Source organism: Nicotiana sylvestris, chromosome 12 (genome assembly GCF_000393655.2).
Source record: "Nicotiana sylvestris chromosome 12, ASM39365v2, whole genome shotgun sequence".
Classification (NCBI taxonomy): Eukaryota; Viridiplantae; Streptophyta; class Magnoliopsida; order Solanales; family Solanaceae; genus Nicotiana; species Nicotiana sylvestris.
Genome location: NC_091068.1, coordinates 78,174,241 through 78,196,092, shown reverse-complemented (window position 1 = coordinate 78,196,092; position 21,852 = coordinate 78,174,241). Strand labels below are relative to the sequence as shown.

The 21,852-nt window shown below is 36.8% G+C and overlaps 1 protein-coding gene across 3 annotated transcripts; it reads left to right on the top strand.

Moving 5' to 3' along the window:
• The first annotated feature begins 7,545 nt into the window (after nucleotides 1–7,545).
• On the top strand, nucleotides 7,546–19,997 carry LOC104210331 (shaggy-related protein kinase NtK-1). 3 transcript variants are annotated; one of them, XM_009759211.2, is made up of 13 exons: nucleotides 7,546–7,562; nucleotides 9,473–9,631; nucleotides 9,749–9,841; nucleotides 9,935–9,994; nucleotides 10,075–10,347; nucleotides 10,656–10,730; nucleotides 14,761–14,817; nucleotides 14,922–15,062; nucleotides 15,153–15,203; nucleotides 16,996–17,091; nucleotides 17,186–17,269; nucleotides 19,431–19,533; nucleotides 19,614–19,997. In XM_009759211.2, the coding sequence occupies exons 2-13, from the start codon at nucleotides 9,518–9,520 to the stop codon at nucleotides 19,694–19,696; spliced, it is 1,230 nt and encodes a 409-aa protein (XP_009757513.1). In that variant the 5' UTR covers nucleotides 7,546–7,562; nucleotides 9,473–9,517; the 3' UTR covers nucleotides 19,697–19,997. The 3 variants fall into 3 exon arrangements, with proteins under 3 accessions (XP_009757513.1, XP_070020976.1, XP_009757512.1); XM_009759210.2 differs by having other exon boundaries at nucleotides 7,552–7,562; nucleotides 9,515–9,631; XM_070164875.1 differs by lacking the exons at nucleotides 19,431–19,533; nucleotides 19,614–19,997 and adding an exon at nucleotides 18,281–18,429.
• Nucleotides 19,998–21,852: the final 1,855 nt, after the last annotated feature.

Here is a 21,852-nt window from a genome sequence, read left to right as displayed (position 1 = left end):
TAAGATGAGCAGGGGCAGAGCTACCGGGCCTGATAAGATTCCGGTAGAATTTTAGAGGTATGTGGGTAGAGCAGGTTTAGAGTGGCTAACTAGGTTGTTTAATGTTATTTTCAAGATAAAGAGGATGCCGGACGAGTGGAGGTGGAGTACGGTGGTTCCGTTGTACAAGAACAAAGGTGACATCCAGAGTTGCATCAACTATTATTGAGTCATACCATGAATGTTTGGGAAAGGGTGGTAGAAGTGAGGGTGAGAAGGACAGTGTTTGTGTCAGATAACCATTTCGGGTTCATGTTGGTCGTTCTACTACGAAAGCTATCCACCTTATTAAGAGGTTGGTGGAATAGTACAGGGATAGGAAGAAGGATTTGCACATAGTGTTTATTGATCTGGAGAAAGCGTATGACAAGGTTCCTAGAGAGGTTCTTTGGAGATGCCTAGAGGCTAAAGGTGTGCCGGTTGATTATATTAGGGCGATTAAGGACATGTATAATTGAGCTAAGACTCGGGTTAGGATAGTAGGAGGCGACTCTGAGCATTTTCCGGTTGTTATGGGGTTACACCAAAGATCTGCGCCCAGCCCATTCTTGTTTGCTCTGGTGATGAATGCACTGATATACCATATTTAAGAAGAGGTGCCATTGTGTATGTTATTAACTAATGACATTATTTTGATTGACGAGACGTTGAGTGGAGTTAACGAGAGGCTAGAGGTTTGGAGACATGCCCTTGAGTCTAAGGGTTTCAAGTTGAGCAGGACAGTGCCGAGCTGAGGGAAGCGGGCATGGACGTGAGACTTGGATCGCAGGTCATTTCCAAGAGAGGTAGTTTCAAGTACCTTGGGTCGGTTATCCAGGAGGGATGGGGGAGATCGACGAGGACGTCACACATCGTATAAGGGTGAGGTGGATAAAATGGAGGTTAGCATCTGGAGTCCTGTGTGACAAGAAAGTGTCACCGTTACTCAAAGGTAAGTTTTATAGAGCGGTGGTTAGACCGACCATGTTGTAAGGGGCAGAGTGTTGGCCAGTTAAAAACTCACATATCCAGAAGATGAAAATAGCAGAAATGAGAATGTTGAGGTGCATGAGCGGGCACACTATGATAGATAAAATTAGGAATGAAGATATTCGGGAAAAGGTGGACGTGACTCCTATTGATGACAAGATGTGGGAAGCGATGCTCAGATGGTTCGAACACGTACAGAGGAGGAGCTTGGATGCCCCGGTAAAGAGGTGCGAGCGGATATGGTGAAGCTTCAGATCTCCGAGGACATGGCACTCGATAGAAAGTCGTGGAGGTAGAGCATTAAGGTTATATGTTAGGAGGTAGTTGAGCATATTTAGTTTACCAGTGTGAGGCTAGGTTGATAGGTTTTAGTCTTAGACTGCTAGTGGCCAGTGTTGTGTTTACACTACTCTTCCATTTTCATAGTGTCAGGCCTTATTTACTGGTTATTATTTCTGCTTTCCATCTATTCACTGGTTCTTGTGATATTGTTATTATTTATATGGTTTTTTGTTAATGATACTGATATATTGTCTCTTTTCGTCTTCTTGAGCCGAAAGTTTATCGGAAACAGCCTCTCTACCCCATCGGGGCAGAGGTAAAATCTGCATACACACTACTCTTCTCAGACCCTACTTGTGAGATTGTACTGGATTGTTGTGTATATATACAAAAATTCCCAATAATATTTCTCTCGGTGCCGTCTAACCACGGGTGGCGCTACAGTCTGAAATGTGGAACGCGAAGAGCAGTGGCGCCAAAATTATTGCTCTTCTCCTCTCGCGTCATTTCATTTTCTCTCTTTAAAATAGTGAAAAATCTAAAGCTTGTTATAAAATAAAGACTATAAAGTAAAGACAATTATAGAGAGAAACTGATATATTATTCGAATTCAAACTGATGTACATAATGGACTGAAATCTCTTCTATTTATAGAAGAAAGGAAGCTGCTGTGTAAGCTGCTACTATACCAGATATGGATAATCTTCTACTGAGACAATGTTTATCCATAACGAAGTACTGAAAGGATAATCTTATTATACCCGATATGGATAATCTTCTACCGGGGGTAATGTTTATCCATAACTGGGTACTAAAAGGATAAGCTTATTATACCCGGTATGGATAATCTTCTACCGGGGGTAATATTTATCCATAACTGGGTACTGAAAGGATAAACTTATTATACCCGGTATGGATAATCTTCTACCGGGAATAATGTTTATCCATAACCGGGTATCGAAGTGATAAGCTTATTTCCAATAAAGTACTTAAATAGATAAACCTATTTATGGTGGAGTCCTATATGGATAAGCTTCTTCAGGAACCTTATTTACAACGGAGTACTAAATGAACATCCATAATATAATATATTTATAACACTCCCCCTTGGATGTTCATTAAATGATAATGTGCCTCATTAAAATCTTACTAGGAAAAACCACGTGGAAAAAAATCCTAGTGAAGGAAAAAGAGTACACATATTTAGTAATACGCATTACTAGGTGCCTCATTAAAAACCTTATAAGGAAAATCCCATGGGAAAAAATCTTAGTAAGGGAAAAATAGTGCATCGCGTATTTTACTCCCCCTAATGAAAACCTTGTTTCAAATATTTGAGTCTCCGCATTTCAATCTTGTATACCATCTTCTCAAAAGTTGAAGTTGGCAAAGATTTAGTGAATAAATCTGCTGGATTATCACTTGAATGGATTTGTTGCACATTAATGTCACCATTTTTCTGAAGATCGTGTGTGTAGAATAATTTTGGTGAAATGTGCTTCGTTCTATCTCCTTTTATAAATCCTTCCTTTAATAGGGCTATGCATGAAACATTGTCTCTGTATAATATTGTGGGTCTTTTATCACATTCCATCCCACATATTTCTCGAATGAATCACTGATCTCAATCATATGCACTCCCTGCTTGCCGGTTTGAAATCAAGATTTATGGGTATCAGATAAATAACCTGCATCTGCATTACCAATACGATCTGCACCACTTTTGTTAGCATTAACAAGATAAATAAGTGCACCATCTACACCGAGATAGAGTATTTCAGGACCAAGGAGCTCCTCATCCTCTTCTAGAGGTTGGAATAGATCCTTATTCACTTCAAATGATTGAATATTCATTGGTTTACTTAATGGGTAGACTTTGTCTATGTAAAGGTATTTTTAAGACCCTCTTGGAGCTATTCCGGAGTTCCAATAAGATTTATGTCACCAACATAAACAGCAAGTGTAACAAATTTTGATGACATTTTCTTTATAAAAGTACATGGACAAATAACATAATTTATATAACTTTCTTGCAGCAAATATTTACTGAGGCGATTATATCACACGTGCACAGATTGCTTTAAACCGTACAAAGATCTTTATAATTTGATCGAGTAAATTTTTCAAGACTTTGAATTATATGCTTCGGGCATTTTCAATCCTTCAAGGATCTTCATATAAATTTAGCCAAATAAGTCATATAGGTTAAGACTTGTATCTAAATGGTATGACATCTTCAAGTGTCTGGACTGTTGGTCCGATCCTCACAATCTTTTATAATATTGTGCACTATATTGTATCAAATATATCGTCGACGATCATTTTGTGTCAGTCCGAAGCGACATAACTTGTGGAGATTTCATCACTTTCTTTATTTTCAGGTACCTGAACTTTTTCGGGAGTTTCATGAAATGTTATGTCGTGGGCTCTTCTAGAGCTTATTTCCTCCTCATTATGATCATTTTGATCATTAGCTCCTACTATTTTTCAAGGATTGTTACCTTTGGAACCGATTGGTCTACCACGCTTCATGCGTACAGTAAACTCTATCCTTCAGGGACTTTAATTTTAATAGGAGCATTTGTAGCTGAAATATGATATTTAATTTTGGATCAGCAAATGCTTCTGGCATTCGACTTGAATTATCTTCTAAGTGAGGATCATATTAATGATAATTCGATTCATATAGCATATTTTTCAACTGTTTATTCCATCCCCCAAATGTTAGAAAAACTAACATATATCCCCAATCATCGTTGGGAAACATATCTTTGTGTATTATGGTAGAGAAATTAATCATATACCACACAACAAAAGATAGTAAAAATATTTGGTTTCCGATCCTAAACCAATTGTGAAGGGAGGACTTATCATATATTGTTGATCTGATGCATACAAGTGCTGCTATATGCAATTTAGAAAATCTTAGACCAACACATGAAGCTTTGTTCTCATAAGCAATGGTTTAGCCATTAATAGGAGGTATTCAATGCTAAACCAGCTTGGATATAAACCAGCATTATCAAGATGAACTGTCTTGATTTCATAATCTGAAAATTATGCTCTTAATCGAGAAAAGCAATTCCAAATGCCAAACTGCAGGTTGACAATAATTACACATGTAACCATCTCATATATGCACCTATAAGTGGTTCACATGATAGGTGAACGGGCCCATATTCACCTTTTATATATTTCAGAATCAGGGGTCTTAGTCCCAACTTTAGCTGGTATAATCAATTCATTATGAGAGCAAGCAACACATGAGAATTCCTGAAGAATCTTCTAGTTCTTTAGTATATGCTTATCTGAATTCTCAAATAGCTCATTTAAAAATGGCAAATGAAAACTTCAAGTTTATCATGTCATGTGCTATCTCTTAGTAAACTTCTGGTTTACTATGGCATAAACTTTTGCTTTAGTAAACTTCTGGTTTACTGTGATACATGATATAGTACAAATTAAAGAATAAGACGGGTAACTTCTCACATACATATTATTTTACCCCCTATGATTGTGGAAACATGAAGATTATCAATCTTCCAATCATTTGTAGTCTCAATATGATAACCATTTGTATTAGTAAACTTCAGGTTTACTACAACATATGTTTTGACCATAATCATATAATATGAATGACATATTTGTATATAAGCTCTTCGAGAGCCTTCATTTATTATCCACAATCTAATATTTATCGGGCACTACTGGTGTCATGTATCCTTTAGGCAAACAGTTAGCTCTTCAGGAGTTGTTGATACATTTTGTACTATCAAATATTTCTCATACACTTCTGGTATCATGAGAGAAAATCACAATCAAATAAACAATGTAAAACAATTGTTTAAGCACAAGAAAACTCTTCTTCATAATATTTTCCTACTTCAGGAGGCAATTTCAATTGTGTTACTTCTTCAGGAGCAAATCGAGGCGTGCAATTAATATAGAGAATATTTATGTAGCTTATCTTCAATTGTAACCATAGAAAGCCTAAATTATCACTTCTGGTGATCATAGACATATACCTTTTCTGGTGGTTAACAAAATATAATTATAATGAGATATATGAAATATAACTACTTCTGGTGGTTGTATATTTCTTGCAAACTCTGCTAGAGTTTAAGTTGGTCTAATAATATTATCCATATTCTTCAAAATGACATAAATAAGATATATTATAGTAAACATCATTATCAAATCATAATTTTTTCTTTATGTACAACAATTACATAACCATACTATCTATTACAAACAACAAAAATTAAAATATTTACATTTCTATACATTCACCACCGATTACATGACTTGTTTCTCCTTCTAGGAGTGCAAGGTAATCAGTTACATCCAAATGCATGAAGTCTAAATTATCTTCAGAAATAAAATTTGCTTCAGCATTTTTCTATGTCTTCTTTAGGGAGGCTTGATAAAGCTCAACCAGGTGCTTTGGCGTACGACAGGTATGTGACCAGTGCCCTTTTTCTCCACATCTATAGCATGCATTTTCTGCATTTGGTGTTTGCACCGTTTCATGCTTTTGTTCCTTCCTTTTCCACTGCTAGTGGTGAGGAGTGTTCTTTGGTGCATTATTATTACCATGATTAGAGTTTCTTTCCCGACCACGACCATGACCACGACTGGGGCCACGACCTTTTCCACGTTTAGCCTGGTGGAAGTTCGTCTCATTCACTTAAGGGAATGGACAAGAACCAGTAGGTCGGCTTTCATTATTTTTCATTAGTAGCCCATTATGTTGCTCGACTATAAGAAGATGTGAGATAAGTTCAGAATACTTTTTAAATTCCATCTCTCGATATTGCTGTTGCAGGAGCATATTCGAGGCATGAAAAGTGGTGAAAGTTTTCTCCAACATATCATGATTAGTAATATTATCACCACATAACTTCAATTGAGAAATAATTCTGAACATAGCAGAATTATACTCACTAATAGATTTAAAATCTTGTAGCCTTAGATGAGTCCAATCATATCGTGCCTGTGGAAGAACGACCATCTTCAAGTGGTCATATCTATCTTTCAAATTATTCCACAGTATGACTGGATCTTTAACAGTAAGATATTCCATTTTCAGGCCCTCATCAAGGTGATGGCGTAGGAATATCATTGCTTTGGCACGGTCTTGGTTTGATGCCTGATTTTTGTCTTTGATGGTGTCTGCCAGACCCATCGCATCAAGATGAATTTCAGCATCAAGCACCCAAGACATGTAGCTTTTGCCCGATATATCCAGGGCTACAAATTCAAGTTTAGAAAGATTTGACATTATTTAGGAAAAGAAAGTTCTTACCTCAGATACTTTCAAAATATTTGCTCGAGATGGCAGAGTCTCGTGCTGATAACGTGTTATAAAATAAAGACTATAAAGTAAAGACAAGTATAGAGAGAAACTGATATATTATTCGAATTCAAACTGATGTACATAATGAACTGAAATCTCTTCTATTTATAGAAGAAAGGAAGCTGTTGTGTAAGCTGCTACTATACCAGATATGGATAATCTTCTACTGAGAGCAATGTTTATCCATAACGGAGTACTGAAAGGATAAGCTTATTATACCCGATATGGATAATCTTCTACCGGGGGTAATGTTTATCCATAACTGGGTACTGAAAGGATAAGCTTATTATACCCGGTATGGATAATCTTCTACCGGGGATAATATTTATCCATAACTGGGTACTGAAAGGATAAGCTTATTATACCCGGTATGGATAATCTTCTACCGGGGGTAATGTTTATCCATAACTGGGTACTGAAAGGATAAGCTTATTATACCCGGTATGGATAATCTTCTACCGGGGATAATATTTATCCATAACTGGGTACTGAAAGGATAAGCTTATTATACCCGGTATGGATAATCTTCTACCGGGGGTAATGTTTATCCATAACTGGGTACTGAAAGGATAAGCTTATTATACCCGGTATGGATAATCTTCTACCGGGGATAATATTTATCCATAACTGGGTACTGAAAGGATAAGCTTATTATACCCGGTATGGATAATCTTCTACCGGGGGTAATGTTTATCCATAACTGGGTACTGAAAGGATAAGCTTATTATACCCGGTATGGATAATCTTCTACCGGGGATAATATTTATCCATAACTGGGTACTGAAAGGATAAGCTTATTATACCCGGTATGGATAATCTTCTACCGGGGGTAATGTTTATCCATAACCGGGTATCGAAGTGATAAGCTTCTTCAGGAAGCTTATTTCCAATAGAGTACTATTTTCTGATTTCATCGGTACACTTCTCATTTCTACTTTTTTTTTTTTTTGGTTTTTTGAAAAATGTTTAATTTCTCTGTTCTTTCGCTGTAGATCCATTTTACAGCTTTTGCGTTTGAATTTTTTTCGATATGGATCCCCTTAGATCGTTGTGTAAATTTTTGATTATTCGATTTCTTCGATATTGCTGTATTAACTGCGTGTATTTTTCTCCCTTAATGACTTTTTCTATTATTCTGGAGTCGTCTTTTGCATTTATCTTCCTTGATGTTTCTCTCTCTCTCTCTGAGCTAATTATTTGAGCTACTTTTTTCTTAAAAGAATGTCTGCCAGCACAGAATTTTTTTGACGTCATTAATTTTCAATCCATATATACAGACGGCCGTTAATGAGCTTTGAATATTGATTTTTCTACCTTAGCCTCGTACTTAAGTGGATAAAGGTATAGGGGCGTGACCATTACCTACCGAGTTTAGAATTGTGTGCCACTAATCCTCGTGAAATTCTCGGTTGTCTTCTAGCTGCAGTTTGTATTGTACTAGCTGGTTTTGTATCTCAAGTTGCCTCTTAGCTGTAATATGCCTAATGGATTCTCTTAAATTTAGTTTGGCAAGGTTTATACTTCTCATTCGGAGCTATTCTGTAGTGTAGTATGTGCTTATGGTGTAGCAGACAGTAGACACTATTGTTAAGTGGAATTGATGTTTGCTTGACTCTTTAGGCAATACAAATGGAATTTGATTTAAGCAGATGGTGGTAGTTCTCTGCTTTTACCTGTTGTAACGTGTGGTACACTTTTGTAATAGTAGTATACAACAACAACAACAACAACCCAGTATAATCCCACTTAGTGGGGTCTGGGGAGGGTAGTGTGTACGCAGACCTTACCCCTACCCTAGGGTAGAGAGACTGTTTCCAAATAGACCCCCGTCATCCTTCCCTCCAAGAACTTCCCACCTTGCTCTTGGGGAGACTCGAACTCACAAACTCTCGGTTGGAAGTGGGGGTTGCTTACCATCAGAGCTGTAATAGTAGTATATGAAAAAAAATTCGGTAATGCTGGAGCTCAATGTATAAGTAGGTAATGCTGCAGAGAAACAAGTGTGAAAATTGATGACATTGTGCAATCAGATAAAAGAAATGGAACGAGAATCTTGCATTTACGAGTCTAAATGGATTTAGCTGTCTCGGGCATGCAATAGCTGTTGATAATATGCCATATGGATATCTCATCCCATGAGTTGATTTTCCATAGGTATTGTTGAAACCTTTTGCTGGAAATCATCATGTTCTCATCTCTGTAACCAGTGTTGGGTCAATAGTGAGGGTACCGAGATCGTTATAGGATAACTAGTGAAATTTTCATTTTTGTATTTTCACCATATACTTTTTTCTGGCTAGATGCTCATATTATAGTTTTTGGCTTTGAGAGTGACATAGATGAAGCTATTGCAAGGTTGAAGGGTGAAAGTCAGCCCGTTCTTAAATGCCAACAACCTTCAGCTATTCTAGCTTGCTTAATATTCCTTTCCTTTCTCAAAAAAAAAAAAAAAAAAAACCCATTCCAGCTAGCTTAGTTTCTCTTTCTTAGTTATTTGATCAGTAAAGAATTCACTTTGGACAAAAGGATTTATTTGGCAAGAAGAGCTCTAGCTGGACATCCATTTAAATGGATAAACCCCATAAGGCTTGTTTCTATTTGAGCACATAACCTTGCTAATTGATAATGTCTAATATTGTTGCAAGTACTTGCAACTATGTAAACGTATATACGAATTTCATTCAAATCCAACTTTGGATTGCTGGTTCTATCTCAAATCTTGTAGATTTTACATGATATATTAATCTAAAGGCTGAAAGGAATTATGCATTATTCATACGTTTAGAGATGCTTAGAGCTGATACTTTATGATGCCATGTTGATCAGGTGAATGACTTTTTGAGGTGATAATAGTTCGCAAAATTTCAGGAAATGACTTCAGTAGGCTTAGCACCTGTATCCGGTTTGAGAGAATCCAGTAGCCATAGTGTTGGTGTAGATAGGCTGCCTGAGGAGATGAATGACATGAGAATCAGGGATGATAAGGTTTGCATATTGAAAAGCCTCCTCATCCCCTGCTTTTGGCCATTTTGTTTCTTCAAGTGGCATTGGATTCTCCTTTTGAAAATATTTGTTATCAGATTAAAAGTGTTTCATGTGTAGGAAATCGAAGCAGCTATTGTGGATGGTAATGGGACTGAGACAGGCCATATAATAGTGACAACTACTGGTGGTAGACATGGTCAGCCAAAACAGGTAATGTGGCAATCTGTCTTTCCAGTCAATTTGGTAGTTTCAAAATTTCATATGGTATTCACTAACTTCTTCTCTTTTTTCCTTTTGGTGCAGACTATCAGTTATATGGCTGAACGTATTGTTGGACAGGGATCATTTGGAGTAGTTTTCCAGGTATCATTATTTTCTTCATAACTTGGCATCATCCCTCCCTGTCAATTTGCTCACATGATTTTGCTCATTGGGTTACACAGGCAAAATGCTTAGAGACTGGTGAAACTGTTGCTATCAAAAAGGTTCTTCAAGACAAGAGATATAAGAACCGGGAGCTGCAGACCATGCGCCTTCTTGATCATCCAAATGTTGTGTGCCTGAAGCACTGCTTCTCTTCCACAACTGAGAAGGATGAAGTATATCTTAATTTGGTTCTTGAATACGTCCCTGAAACTGTCCATCGCGTTATTAAACACTACAATAAGTTGAATCAAAGGATGCCATTGATACTAGTGAAGCTTTATACATATCAGGTACTGTGTTTGTTTCTGAAGTTCTTATATAACTTTACTATCTTTTTCTTGTTGCATTGTCCTAGATGAACTTTTTTTACTTGTTCTATTGCAATATATAAATTTTATCACTATCAATTTCCATATCTTTTCTGTTTTCTGATGGATGGCTAATTTTGGAAAGCTCCAATGAACTATGGTTTTTGGATGAGAAACTTGTGTAACATGTATCATTTACCATGTTGTCAACGCACTTGAAGTTTAACAATATCCTCGACGTTCTTGAAGTTTAGTAATCTAAAGTATAAGATGCTGTTACTGTCTGGCAGATTTTCAGGGCGTTGTCTTACATCCATCACACAATTGGAGTGTGCCACAGGGACATAAAGCCTCAGAATCTTTTGGTATATTTATCTGCTTTTTTCAGTCTTTTAGCTTATGTTTAATTATATTCAGTCTGCGTGACATATGGAGTGCAATTTCTTGATAATGGACCTTAGTGTGAATGAACTTTCCCACTGTATGAAAACAATTATGTACCACAGATTTTTTTTTGATAACCGTGGTGTACGGGCCAGCGTGCGCGCACCTCGACTAATTCCACGGGATATCTGCCACCATCAACATTAGGTTGACAGGTACTAGGTAACTCTATCCACCGAAGCTTGGATAGATAGGAGGAAATCACCTAGTGTTTTTTGTCTCCATTGGGATTTGAGTCTGAAACCTCATGGTTCTCACCCACTTCATTGACCACTAGGCCACACTCTTGGGTGCATACTGCATATATGGTTCTCAATACTTTTCAATATACGAAGAGAAAATGAAGAGCACAGGAATAACATAAAAGATATGCACAAATAGAGCATGTGATAAGAAAATCCTATCTCGTCTAATCCATCTAATCACCAATGTTTTAAAAGGTGTGGGCAAGAGGCGAGACATTTTATCTAACACGAGTTGAGGCGAAAGTCCTGAGGCACGGGACGTAAGCCCCATAGGTATTTAATTTTTATATTTTATATATTAAAAAAATAAAATATAGAATGAAAAAATAATTCAAAATTATAATAATTCAAGAAAATTATAAAATTAGTTGGAAAATGTATTTATCTATTATAAACACACTAATATATTCATGGACCATACAAAAGAATATCTTTTTCTTGAAAAAGTGAAAGACGTAAAGATGCATTACACATATAACATGACTATGATAGTACATACTTAGAGTTATGATATTCTAGTTCCTAATAATCCAAACAATAGAAATGACAATAATATAAAGTTATACTTTAAAAACCTAAAACTAGATAACAAATTACAAATACTCATTGTATAATACGGTTAGCTAGAATAGAGTTATCAAAATAATATCTAAGCTAAAGCGATACCAAAAGAAATTTTGAAATAAAAAACTAACTGGAAAAGAATGAATAAAAAATACAAAAAAAACTTGAAGAAAATGAAGCATAAAGAAGGAAAACGCAAGCGTAGAAACAAAGTAAGAATTGTAGTTTGCACTTTGCAAATAAAGGTCTAAAGTGTATTTGTTACTCAGTAGTAAACGACGAAGAGAAAAGATTATGAAACTAGGATAAACAATTAGAGAAAATCTTTGATTTTTGAGATTTTTAGTTTGAAAATTTATTATGAGTTAACTTTTGGATATTTAAGTTTTTAAAGAAAGATTTATTAAGCAATTTTAACTCAAATTTGGAAAAGTCCTCAAGGATTATGCCCCGAATGAACGACTAGAGGGACGTACTCCTAGGCGAATACCCCGAATGTTGGGGCTTACACCCCATAATATTTACATTCCGCCAGTATGCCTTGGTGCGCTTTTGGTGCGCCTCGCCCCGGGACTTGCCTAAGAAACACCTTTTAAAACACTGGTTAGCATATATAAATGGTATGTCCAAGTATAACATATGCTTTTTATTGCCCCTCCCCTCTCCCCTTCCTGAGCCGAGGGTCTTCTGGAAACAACCTCTCTGTCTTTTTAAAGGCATGGTAAGGTCTGCGTACACTCTACCCTCTCCAGACCCCACTTGCAGTGGCAAAGCCACATGGACTGACCACCGTCGAAAAGTTACACTGTGTATATAGGTAAAATATTCTGTTTTAGAGGTATATAACACATATTGAACACCCTTTATCGGGATTTTTTTTCACTTCTTTTAAATTTGAATACCCTTAAGAAAATTACTAGCTTCGCCACTGCCCATTTGTATGACTACCCTGGGTATGTTGTTGTTGTTGCACAAGTACAACATATAAGAATGCATAAACATGCATATAGAATGACTTAAATAATAATAAAACTTCCACCTTTATCCTCAAATACCAATGGTATCACTATCAAATTTGCGCGTACGCCACCAAGAGAGAAACATGGGAGGGCGACTCATGAATGGACGAATCTTTATCCCCACACACACACCAGGAAAGTGAATTCACATGCCCCATGAACGTGAATCCACACACCCTAGTCCCTACATGAACATATATTCACATGCCTTAACTGATGCCTCAATAGGAAGGTGAATTCACACGCCCTCACAACTCAACAACTCACATAAACAATCTCAAATAAAATAATGAGAACAATATATGCTAACTAGGTGCATATATAAGACGGTATATGATTAAATAGTTCAAATCATGGAAAAAAAGGTCCGTGAAGCCTATAATATTAAACTAACAGGTAAATGATGCCTGTAACATTATACTAGCATGAATAAGATACTCAAGTAGTCATACAAAAAGTAAATGATGCCTATAACATTATACTAGCATGAATAAGATGCTCAAGTAGTCATACAAAAAGTAAAGCATCTTACATATATGTTACCCTCAAACACGTAGCATATAGCAACCAAGACAACTTAGGAAAAGTTCTCTCATTGAGATTGAGGTCAATGTCTTAACGTATCTTTAGCACAGGCTAGCTCTAACCTTCAAGAATCACATGTTCTTGCTCCAAATCCGTGCTCCAAATCCGTCAAACAAGCTTGACCTAGTCAAAAGTATGCTTAACAAGGTTAAGAAAGGCTAAAGGAATCAATTTCATAGTATTAATCTAACATTAGGTCAAAGTCAACCCAAATTCAATATTGCGCCCACATGGTCAAACTCCGAAACTAAAAGTCAAATCCGTTGACTCATAACCTCCCTGTCTAAATTTATTAGATTTTCATATAGAGTCCATTTGTACATTCCAAAATCCCATTTAGGTGATTCTTTATCTAGGTCTCAAAACCCCATTTCTCCTCTTTGATTTCAAGTTTAAGAGACAAATTCAAGGTTAGATTCATGTAATAATTATAAATCCAAGTTAGAATCGCATACCCAAAGGTTGCAGATCTAGATTTACTTCAAAACTCTTCAAAACCGAGCTCCCAAGTCTCCAAAATGGTGAAGAATGAAATAAAAATCACCAAAATCCAGTATTTATCCTTTTTGAAAATTCACTGTAGTGTTGTCCGCACTTGGCCATTAAAGACCGCACTTCCTCCATTGCAGCCTCAATGGCAGCCGCACTGACCAAGAGAAATGTAGATCTACAGCTTCAGTGATAGCAGTGCGGACCGCACTCCTGGAGTGCTGGCTGCACTGCACCCTGCTTCAGCTGTCAATTTTTTTCAATCTTGCTCCCAATGCGTCAAACTCACCCAAGCCCCGCGGGTCCTAACCTAATCATCTCCACAAGTCCAACAACACATACGGACCTATCCAAGGTCTCGAAACATGAATGAAAGTGCAAATACTAAAATCGAGGGGTAAAGTTGCTACTAAAACTCCTTAAACACCAAGTAGCATGTCATGATTCCAAATCTTCCAGAGTCTTTCGGGATCGAAACTACCCATACCCGCAAGTCATAAAAATCTTATAAACCTATGTGGAGTTTCAAATCAAGGAATGAGGTGCTAAAACTATAATCGACAGGTTGGGTCGTTACAGTCCGCAAGCATGCACAAGCTTTCATTTGCTTGATCTGCAAAGAGTAACAAAATACTGCCACATTTGTATTGGCTCCACAAGTTTTTTCGTGCCTTCTGAGAGATCGTCCTTTATCCTATTTTTGGTTTCTCTAGAGGTGGCAATCTGAGACAAAAAGTTGACAAGAAGAATAGAAAAAAATATTCTAGTGATATGTCAAATATAACAAAACATCTGGCATCCGTACTGTCTTAGTTAATCAGAGGCTGATGTAAAATTATTCTATAGACATTGAAAGAAATGGGTTACTTGGCTCGGTTGACTTCTCATTGCTGGTGGTTCCACTCCCAGACTCCCAGTTGCTTGTGGTGTGACCAATTGTTCTTCACAGTTAGGTTCATTTGCTATCAAGCATAATTATGTTCTGCCCCTTTCCATTTGGCGTTTTCTCTTGGCACACTTAGTGACTAAGGTCGTAACTCCTTTTGCAGGTGAATCCACATACTCACCAGGTTAAATTGTGTGACTTTGGAAGTGCTAAAGTTCTGGTGTGTATACATTTCCCTGTTTTCTCTCTTCCACATTACTGAGTTGGGCTCTTTTGTGCATTCTGTGACTGGATGTTTGGTTATTCTTTCTGAATCCTTGGAAGGTTAAAGGAGAACCAAATATTTCTTACATCTGCTCTAGGTATTATAGAGCGCCTGAACTTATATTTGGAGCAACAGAGTACACTACCGCTATTGACATCTGGTCTGCTGGCTGTGTTCTAGCTGAGCTACTTCTTGGGCAGGTAGGTTGTTACTTTTGTCTAATGAGAAAGAATTTATTCTATGCTATGTGGTCCGTTTTATGTATTTGATTGTTTACTTTTTGCGTTCAGCCTTTGTTTCCGGGTGAAAGTGGAGTTGATCAGCTTGTTGAGATCATTAAGGTAATTTCCTCTTTTCTTGATCAGCTCATTTGCTGTCTCTGTCACTTCTTTTTGTTCAGCTTCTTCCCCTCTCTGCTGCTGTTATTTGAGTGTTGTCACCCTCTTTGGGTTGTATATTTGTCCTTTTGCTCTTCTGTATGTTTGGCAAACTCGCAATTTTTGGGCTGACCTTTCTTTGAATTTGTGGTTACCATCTGATGCTTTTTTTTTTGTGCAACTGAGATTTATAAGGGAGAAGCCACTTTTTCCTGATTGGGGGTTTTGTACGATCCCTATCAACTAGATTATGGGAAGGAGATGTAACAATTAAGGTTCTCATTTAGGTGTATGTGGGAGTTCAGAAGAAAATGTAGTTGCTAAGGTCAAAATAGATACACACAGAGGCGGATCTAGGATTTCATGAACATGGGTGCACCACCACGTCTAGAGAGAACAAATAAATGTCCTGCCAAGTGCAACTATATCACTGTAAAGGACCTTTATTAGAAACAAAACCAAACGAGAGAAGTCACTTAAAACAAACCAGTGGACCAAGCTTAGCAAGCTGAAATTTTTTAAGTCAATATTGTAGCACCTTAATTGTACGAAAGGAATCCTTTACCAAAAATTTAAAACTTTAAAGCCAATCTTCTTACTTCTTAGATGCAAAATATGAGGAATAATTCATCAAATATCGAAATAGAAGGGAATAAATTTTAACCTAAAAGCAAAACCTTTTTGAGACTTGAGAGAGAAAGCTCATGGGTTTGAGAGCAAAATCTTCTTGAGAACAAGAGTTCTAGAGCATGAAAGAGAGACAAAATCAAAATTGGGCTTTAGTACAATTTGGGATTAGGGAGAATTAAGTATCGGGAATGAGTTTAGGAAGGACTGAAAGTGGGGAATGGGGCTTGGCTTCGAAACTAAAGGAAGGAGAAAAAGAAAGGGAAAACAAAAAGTATTAAGTGATAATAAATTTCTGCTCCTCTGGATAAATAACCTAGCATCTAATCAAGTGCACCATTTAGCCATTTTGGAGCGTGGGATCTAACAGTTAATATTAGATCTACGGAATATGTACATAATATACCTAATTTGGTGGAGGGTCATAGGTCCACATGCACCATAATCTAGGCTATAAATCTGCCCCTGGACACAAAGAGTGAACCTGGTTCTTAGCCTGAACTGTGCTTTCTGACTTGTCTTTTACTTGATAATTTTAAAGTGAAAGTCTTTTTGTCCAAAACATGATCAGTTTTGAATTTTATGATTATTGTGAATTAATATCCCTGAGTAATGGCAGGATATGCTTACCAACAAATTACAGTTTAGACAAGGCTTCGGACTGTTTGCTTCCGGAATTATGTGGTTCTGATCTGATAGTGTGAAAAAGGCAAATGGTTTTGGCCACTGGTTGGGTATTTGTCATGAATTTGCTTGTCGAATCTGTGTCAAGTTCACTTTGTTTTACTGATTCAGATTCTTGGTTCTAATCCATAAGTGGAGTTCCTCTTGAACGTTGAGAGCCAGTTTTGTTGCATTAGACATTCATTCTCCTGTTCCACTTGACGTAATGATTTCATATTCTTAATCATTGTTAGTAAAACGAATTCAATGATTTGCCCAAGAAAGAAAGGAGAGTCCCTGTTTAGTAGTGGACAAGTTTGTTATAATTGATATTTCCATTGTTGTCCTTGATAAACATGACCCAAAAGATGCACTATCTTTTGCATGGAACTGACATTTAATTTATCATCTTTTAGCCTGAGATAAACCTGACCAGTTGGCCCAAATTTTCCAATATCTTTTACAGGTCTTGGGTACTCCTACCAGGGAAGAAATTAAATGCATGAATCCAAATTATAACGAGTTCAAATTCCCCCAAATTAAAGCTCATCCGTGGCACAAGGTACTTGAAATACAAGTTATTACTGAACCATCCCCTCCCTAGCAGTATCAAGTATCTATAGAGCATCTTGTCAATTCTAATGGTTGAATATTAGATATTTCATAAGCGCATGCCTCCAGAAGCTGTGGATTTGGTTTCAAGACTACTGCAGTACTCACCTAACTTGCGTTGCACTGCTGTAAGTATGCTACTTATTATTGAGAGTGTATTTTATATGCCGCTATGGGCCCAGTGATAACAGATTGGTCATCTTTTGCATCTCTGGCATTGTCTGTGTGTTTTCATGTTCTTTTAAATGACTAAACATCAGCTGTTACATTCTAGCCAATTTTGTTCACAAATGCTTTAACTTCGGTTTTGCTCACCAAAATTTAGGGATAATACATAATTACCCCATTGGGGTTGTAACACATTACCTAATGCACCCTTCCACTTCACGGGGGTCCTATGACCTCCTTATTTTTATTTTTAGTCGAATTATTACCTCCTTTTGAGCATACGTGGCACTTGCTATGTAATGCACTTGATGCCTGCGCGTAAAAACCTTCAAAATGGCATTATTTTTCTTTTTTTTCTCTCTTGTTTTCTTTTCCCTATTACTTTATACCCATTTAGCCATCATCTTCATACATCTCTCTGCAACTTCCACCAAACTCCTCCCCCTTTTCTTTTCTTTTCTTTACCTTTTCAATTTTGTATTGTTTGCCCTCTGCCTTTGCTACAAGAAATATTTGGATTTTCTTTTGGTCACACGAATTTATCGATGAGATTGGAGTCACCAAATCAATTGTTGTCCTTGGAATCTACACAAATTTTCTGGGCCTTCAACTTCTTGCCAAATTTCATGGCCTCTTTCTGGACTTCGTTTGCCAAATGCTTGGAGATCTAGAATGAAAGATTATAAATAAAGATTAAATAAATACGGATATATAAAGAAGAAAAGAAGGAAAAAGAACAATTATTTTCGTTTTCACATACTTAAGGGTTTTGAGGATACTGCGCTTTGGATAAAAGGTGGCCGGAAAACGACGGAACAGTACCGGTAGTGGTGCTAATTTTTGAACTTTTTGGATTTTGTGGCTATTGTAATCTTCAGAATTTGATTTAGTTATTAGTTTTATGATGATTTTACTTTTTAAATTCTAATATGGTGGGAATTTAATGATGTTTGGTGGTGGCTTCAATGAAGGTGCTAGCTATGGAAATGGTGGTGGCTATAGAGAAGGGGACACTGGTGGTGAAAAAAACAATCGCTGATGGAGAAAACGAAAAAGGGAAAATCAAAAAATAGAAAAAAGGAAAATTAAAATAAAACTGAAGTGGCGTCACATGATTGGTGCGTGTGTTCACATATTTTTTTGTGAAACTAGTGCTTGTCAGAAAAGGGGGTATTTACACCACTTAAAACAATTATTAGAGGGTCATAGCCCCCCCCCCCCCCCCCCGCGCGCAAAGCTAAAGGGTGCATTAGGTAATATGCTACAACCTCAATGGGGGTAATTATATATTATCCCCCAAATTTACCGTTCTTCCCTCTCATCTCTTAAATGTGATGCTTGTTTTTTTTCAAAGAACTTTTTTAAAACTTTAGGCTGAAAACTACCAATATCCGGAAATGTTAAACAGATGCAGTGAGTGTAGTGTTTGAGAGGCTGCTATTATTCTTGGGAGCATATCACTTTTTAAGTAACGAAATCCAATTTCCTTTTCCTTCTGTATTGGCACAGTTTATTCCATATTTTATTTTTATTGCCAATAACAGTATAATATGTAATTGTTTGAGGTTCTGAAGGTTCTTAGTTTTAAGCGACATGAGCACCCTTTCTACCTTGTTCATTTTGATACTCTCTTAGCCTACAAATTCTTTGACTTAGCGTAAGTAGCTTTTACACACAGCACTCCATGAATGTTTTTTGTAGATTGCTAAAAAAAAGGGAATGTGCTTTTCAGGATCTGAAGATAGCTAGTGAGTTAATTGTTTGTGAGTTATTTAGTCTGGAATGTCTTGTTCTGTTTGAGTGGCATTGGTTCTCTTTTATATTTAAGGGATAAGTGAAGTTGGTTCTTAAGTTTGTTTTTTGATTTGCTTGGTTCTTAAGTTTGTTAATGGTACATGTCTCTTTGCTTTGTTTAGTGATCATTTTGGAATAATGGCCATTCCATATAAATTTTGATTTGTTATGTTATGACTATGTAGTATTTTCTCAGTTACTTGGAGATAGTTAATTTGGGAAAGTGATGTGTCTTTGCAATTCTTCTTTGTGGCTGAAATTTGAATATAATTAATTACTTATTATCTAGTGCTTAAGTTGTGAGAGAATGTAATGATTTGAATGCAGTTAGAGGCAGTGACCCATGCCTTCTTCGATGAGCTTCGTGATCCTAATACACGCCTCCCAAATGGCCGTGTCCTTCCCCCCTTGTTTAACTTTAAGGCCCATGGTATGTCATTATTAAAAATTTCCTTCAAATCTGCTTTCTTCTCACAACTAAAAGTATTGAACCCATACCTCTTTTGCCAGAGTTAAAGGGTGTGTCTGCAGAGTCTCTATTGAAGTTGGTTCCGGAGCATGCCAGAAAACAGTGCCCGTCCCTTGGTTTATGAGTTCCCACTGTACGGTAGATATAATTTAAGTGTAAGCTATGTTATTTCTCTGTATCTATTTTTTCCCCTTTGCTCCCCACATGTATCAGATGTCTCTTTGTATTATTATGTATTATTATCCTATTTTGTAAAAGCAGAGGTAGGAGGTGCTCTTTAACATTCCTTACCTCCAACATGTGTTCCTTTCACCCTGTTCCTTTTATGTCCTACAGTTGTAACTTTTATGTTGTTCAGGATGGACTGCTTTCTGAATGAACTACTATTATTTTATGATGAAATTTCAAAGTGATTTTTAGTGCGATGGCTGAAACACTGTTATCGAGCATGTGACTTTTGAAAATAACCATCAGATCTCGGGGTTTCTCTGGTTGCAAATGTTTGGCTGGTGTTGATTTATGTAAGCCAACCAATTTGGAATGTGCATCGAGCACATCATCGGACAATACAGAAGCATTACATATTTTGCTGTTGGAGTGTTTATTGACAGTTTGATAGAAATGCAAGTGTTTGTACGTGGTTGGAGGAGATAAAAGGTAGTGTTAGAAAATGGTATTACGCGGATGACCTTCTTGTCCAAATTTTTCAGTCACTTGATTGGTTAGTTAGTCCTCGGCTTTTCCCTTTTAAACAGAATACAACATCAACAACTACGCTCAGTTATAGGTAGTAAACCAATGTTTCCCCGTTATATCTGACTGTTATTTCCTGCCTAATTACATTAGAGATGCTTAAGTTAAATGATTCATTGATACGTCTATACATCCTTGGACCAACAAGTTTTGAATGCGAAAAGTTGTAAAACAGCATGAAGGTTCTGGTAACAGCAGCTAGCTTAGCATTTGGCGGGTTCATGCCTAATTCCCTATTTTGGTTGCCAGAAGCGAATGAAGAATATTGGTCAAATGGGTTCTCTTGTAATGTACACAATTGAGCAACTACAGTCTCTTTGCTCTTTGCACCTTCACTGTCGGAGGTTCTAAGTTCATTTTTCTCTTTTCATCTATTGTAGGTTTCTTTATAACAACAATTCAGTGTATTACCACAAGTGGAGTCTGGAGAGGGTAGGATGTACGTAGCCTTACCCCTACCCTGGAAGGGCAGTAAAGTTGTTTCCGATAGACCCTCAGTTCTTTACTTTATGAAATGGAAGCTGACACTTGACTAATAGCCTGTTTGGCCAAGCTTTTTTGGGCTAAAAGTATTTTTTGGCCAGAAGTACTTAGGGCCAAAAATTGAGGTGTTTGACCAAGCTTTAAAAAGTGCTTTTGAGGAGAAGCAGAAACAGTTTTTGAGAAGCAGAAAAAAGTAGCTTCTCTCCAAAAGCACTTTTGAGAAAAATACACTTAGAAGCAGTTTTTAAAAGCTTGGTCAAACACTAATGACTGCTCAAAAGTGCTTTTCAAATGAATTAGCCGAACACAAACTGCTTCTCACTAAAAGCGCGTTTTTTAGAAAGTATTGAGAAAAACACTTCTCAAAATAAGCTGATTTTAGAAGCTTGGCCAAACAGGCTATAAAGAAGGCTTATAGTCTAGTTAGGGGTGGCAAACATGCGGGTTAGGTCGGGTCGAATATGGGCGAGTCGGAAATGAGTAATGCAACGATGGATAAATTATCCAATCCGATTTATATTTAATACGGATAGAAAATAGATTAATCGGCTTCTTGAATATGGTCATTTTTGGGAGAATTTTTAGTCTTTCAAACCTAAGGAACCCCCAATTTTAATTTTTGCAAATATAAAAGTTAAATTCATTTTTCAAGTGGATAGTATGGATCTTATCCATATTTGATATTTTTTTTAAAGTTCATTATCTAACTTTTATTTAGTGGATAATATGGATGGATAACAATTTTTTTAAAATCTATTTTGTTCCCACTAATATAGTAATACCGATGGAAGTCTCTTATGGGTGTAGATTCAATTCTATCTGTCTCCCTTTCCTGAGGCCCTACGTAATGAAAGAACTAAACGACGTGCACTTAATTTCTTAACCGACCTAAAATCAATAAATGCAGCTTTAGAGGTAGAATTCTTACATCAAGCTTTTGTTAGGCAGGAACGGCCAAGAAGTTTTGGTAAGTTTATTAATGTCACGATCTAAAATCTAATTAGTCGTGATGACACCTAACCGAACCTGTTAGGTAAGTCAATT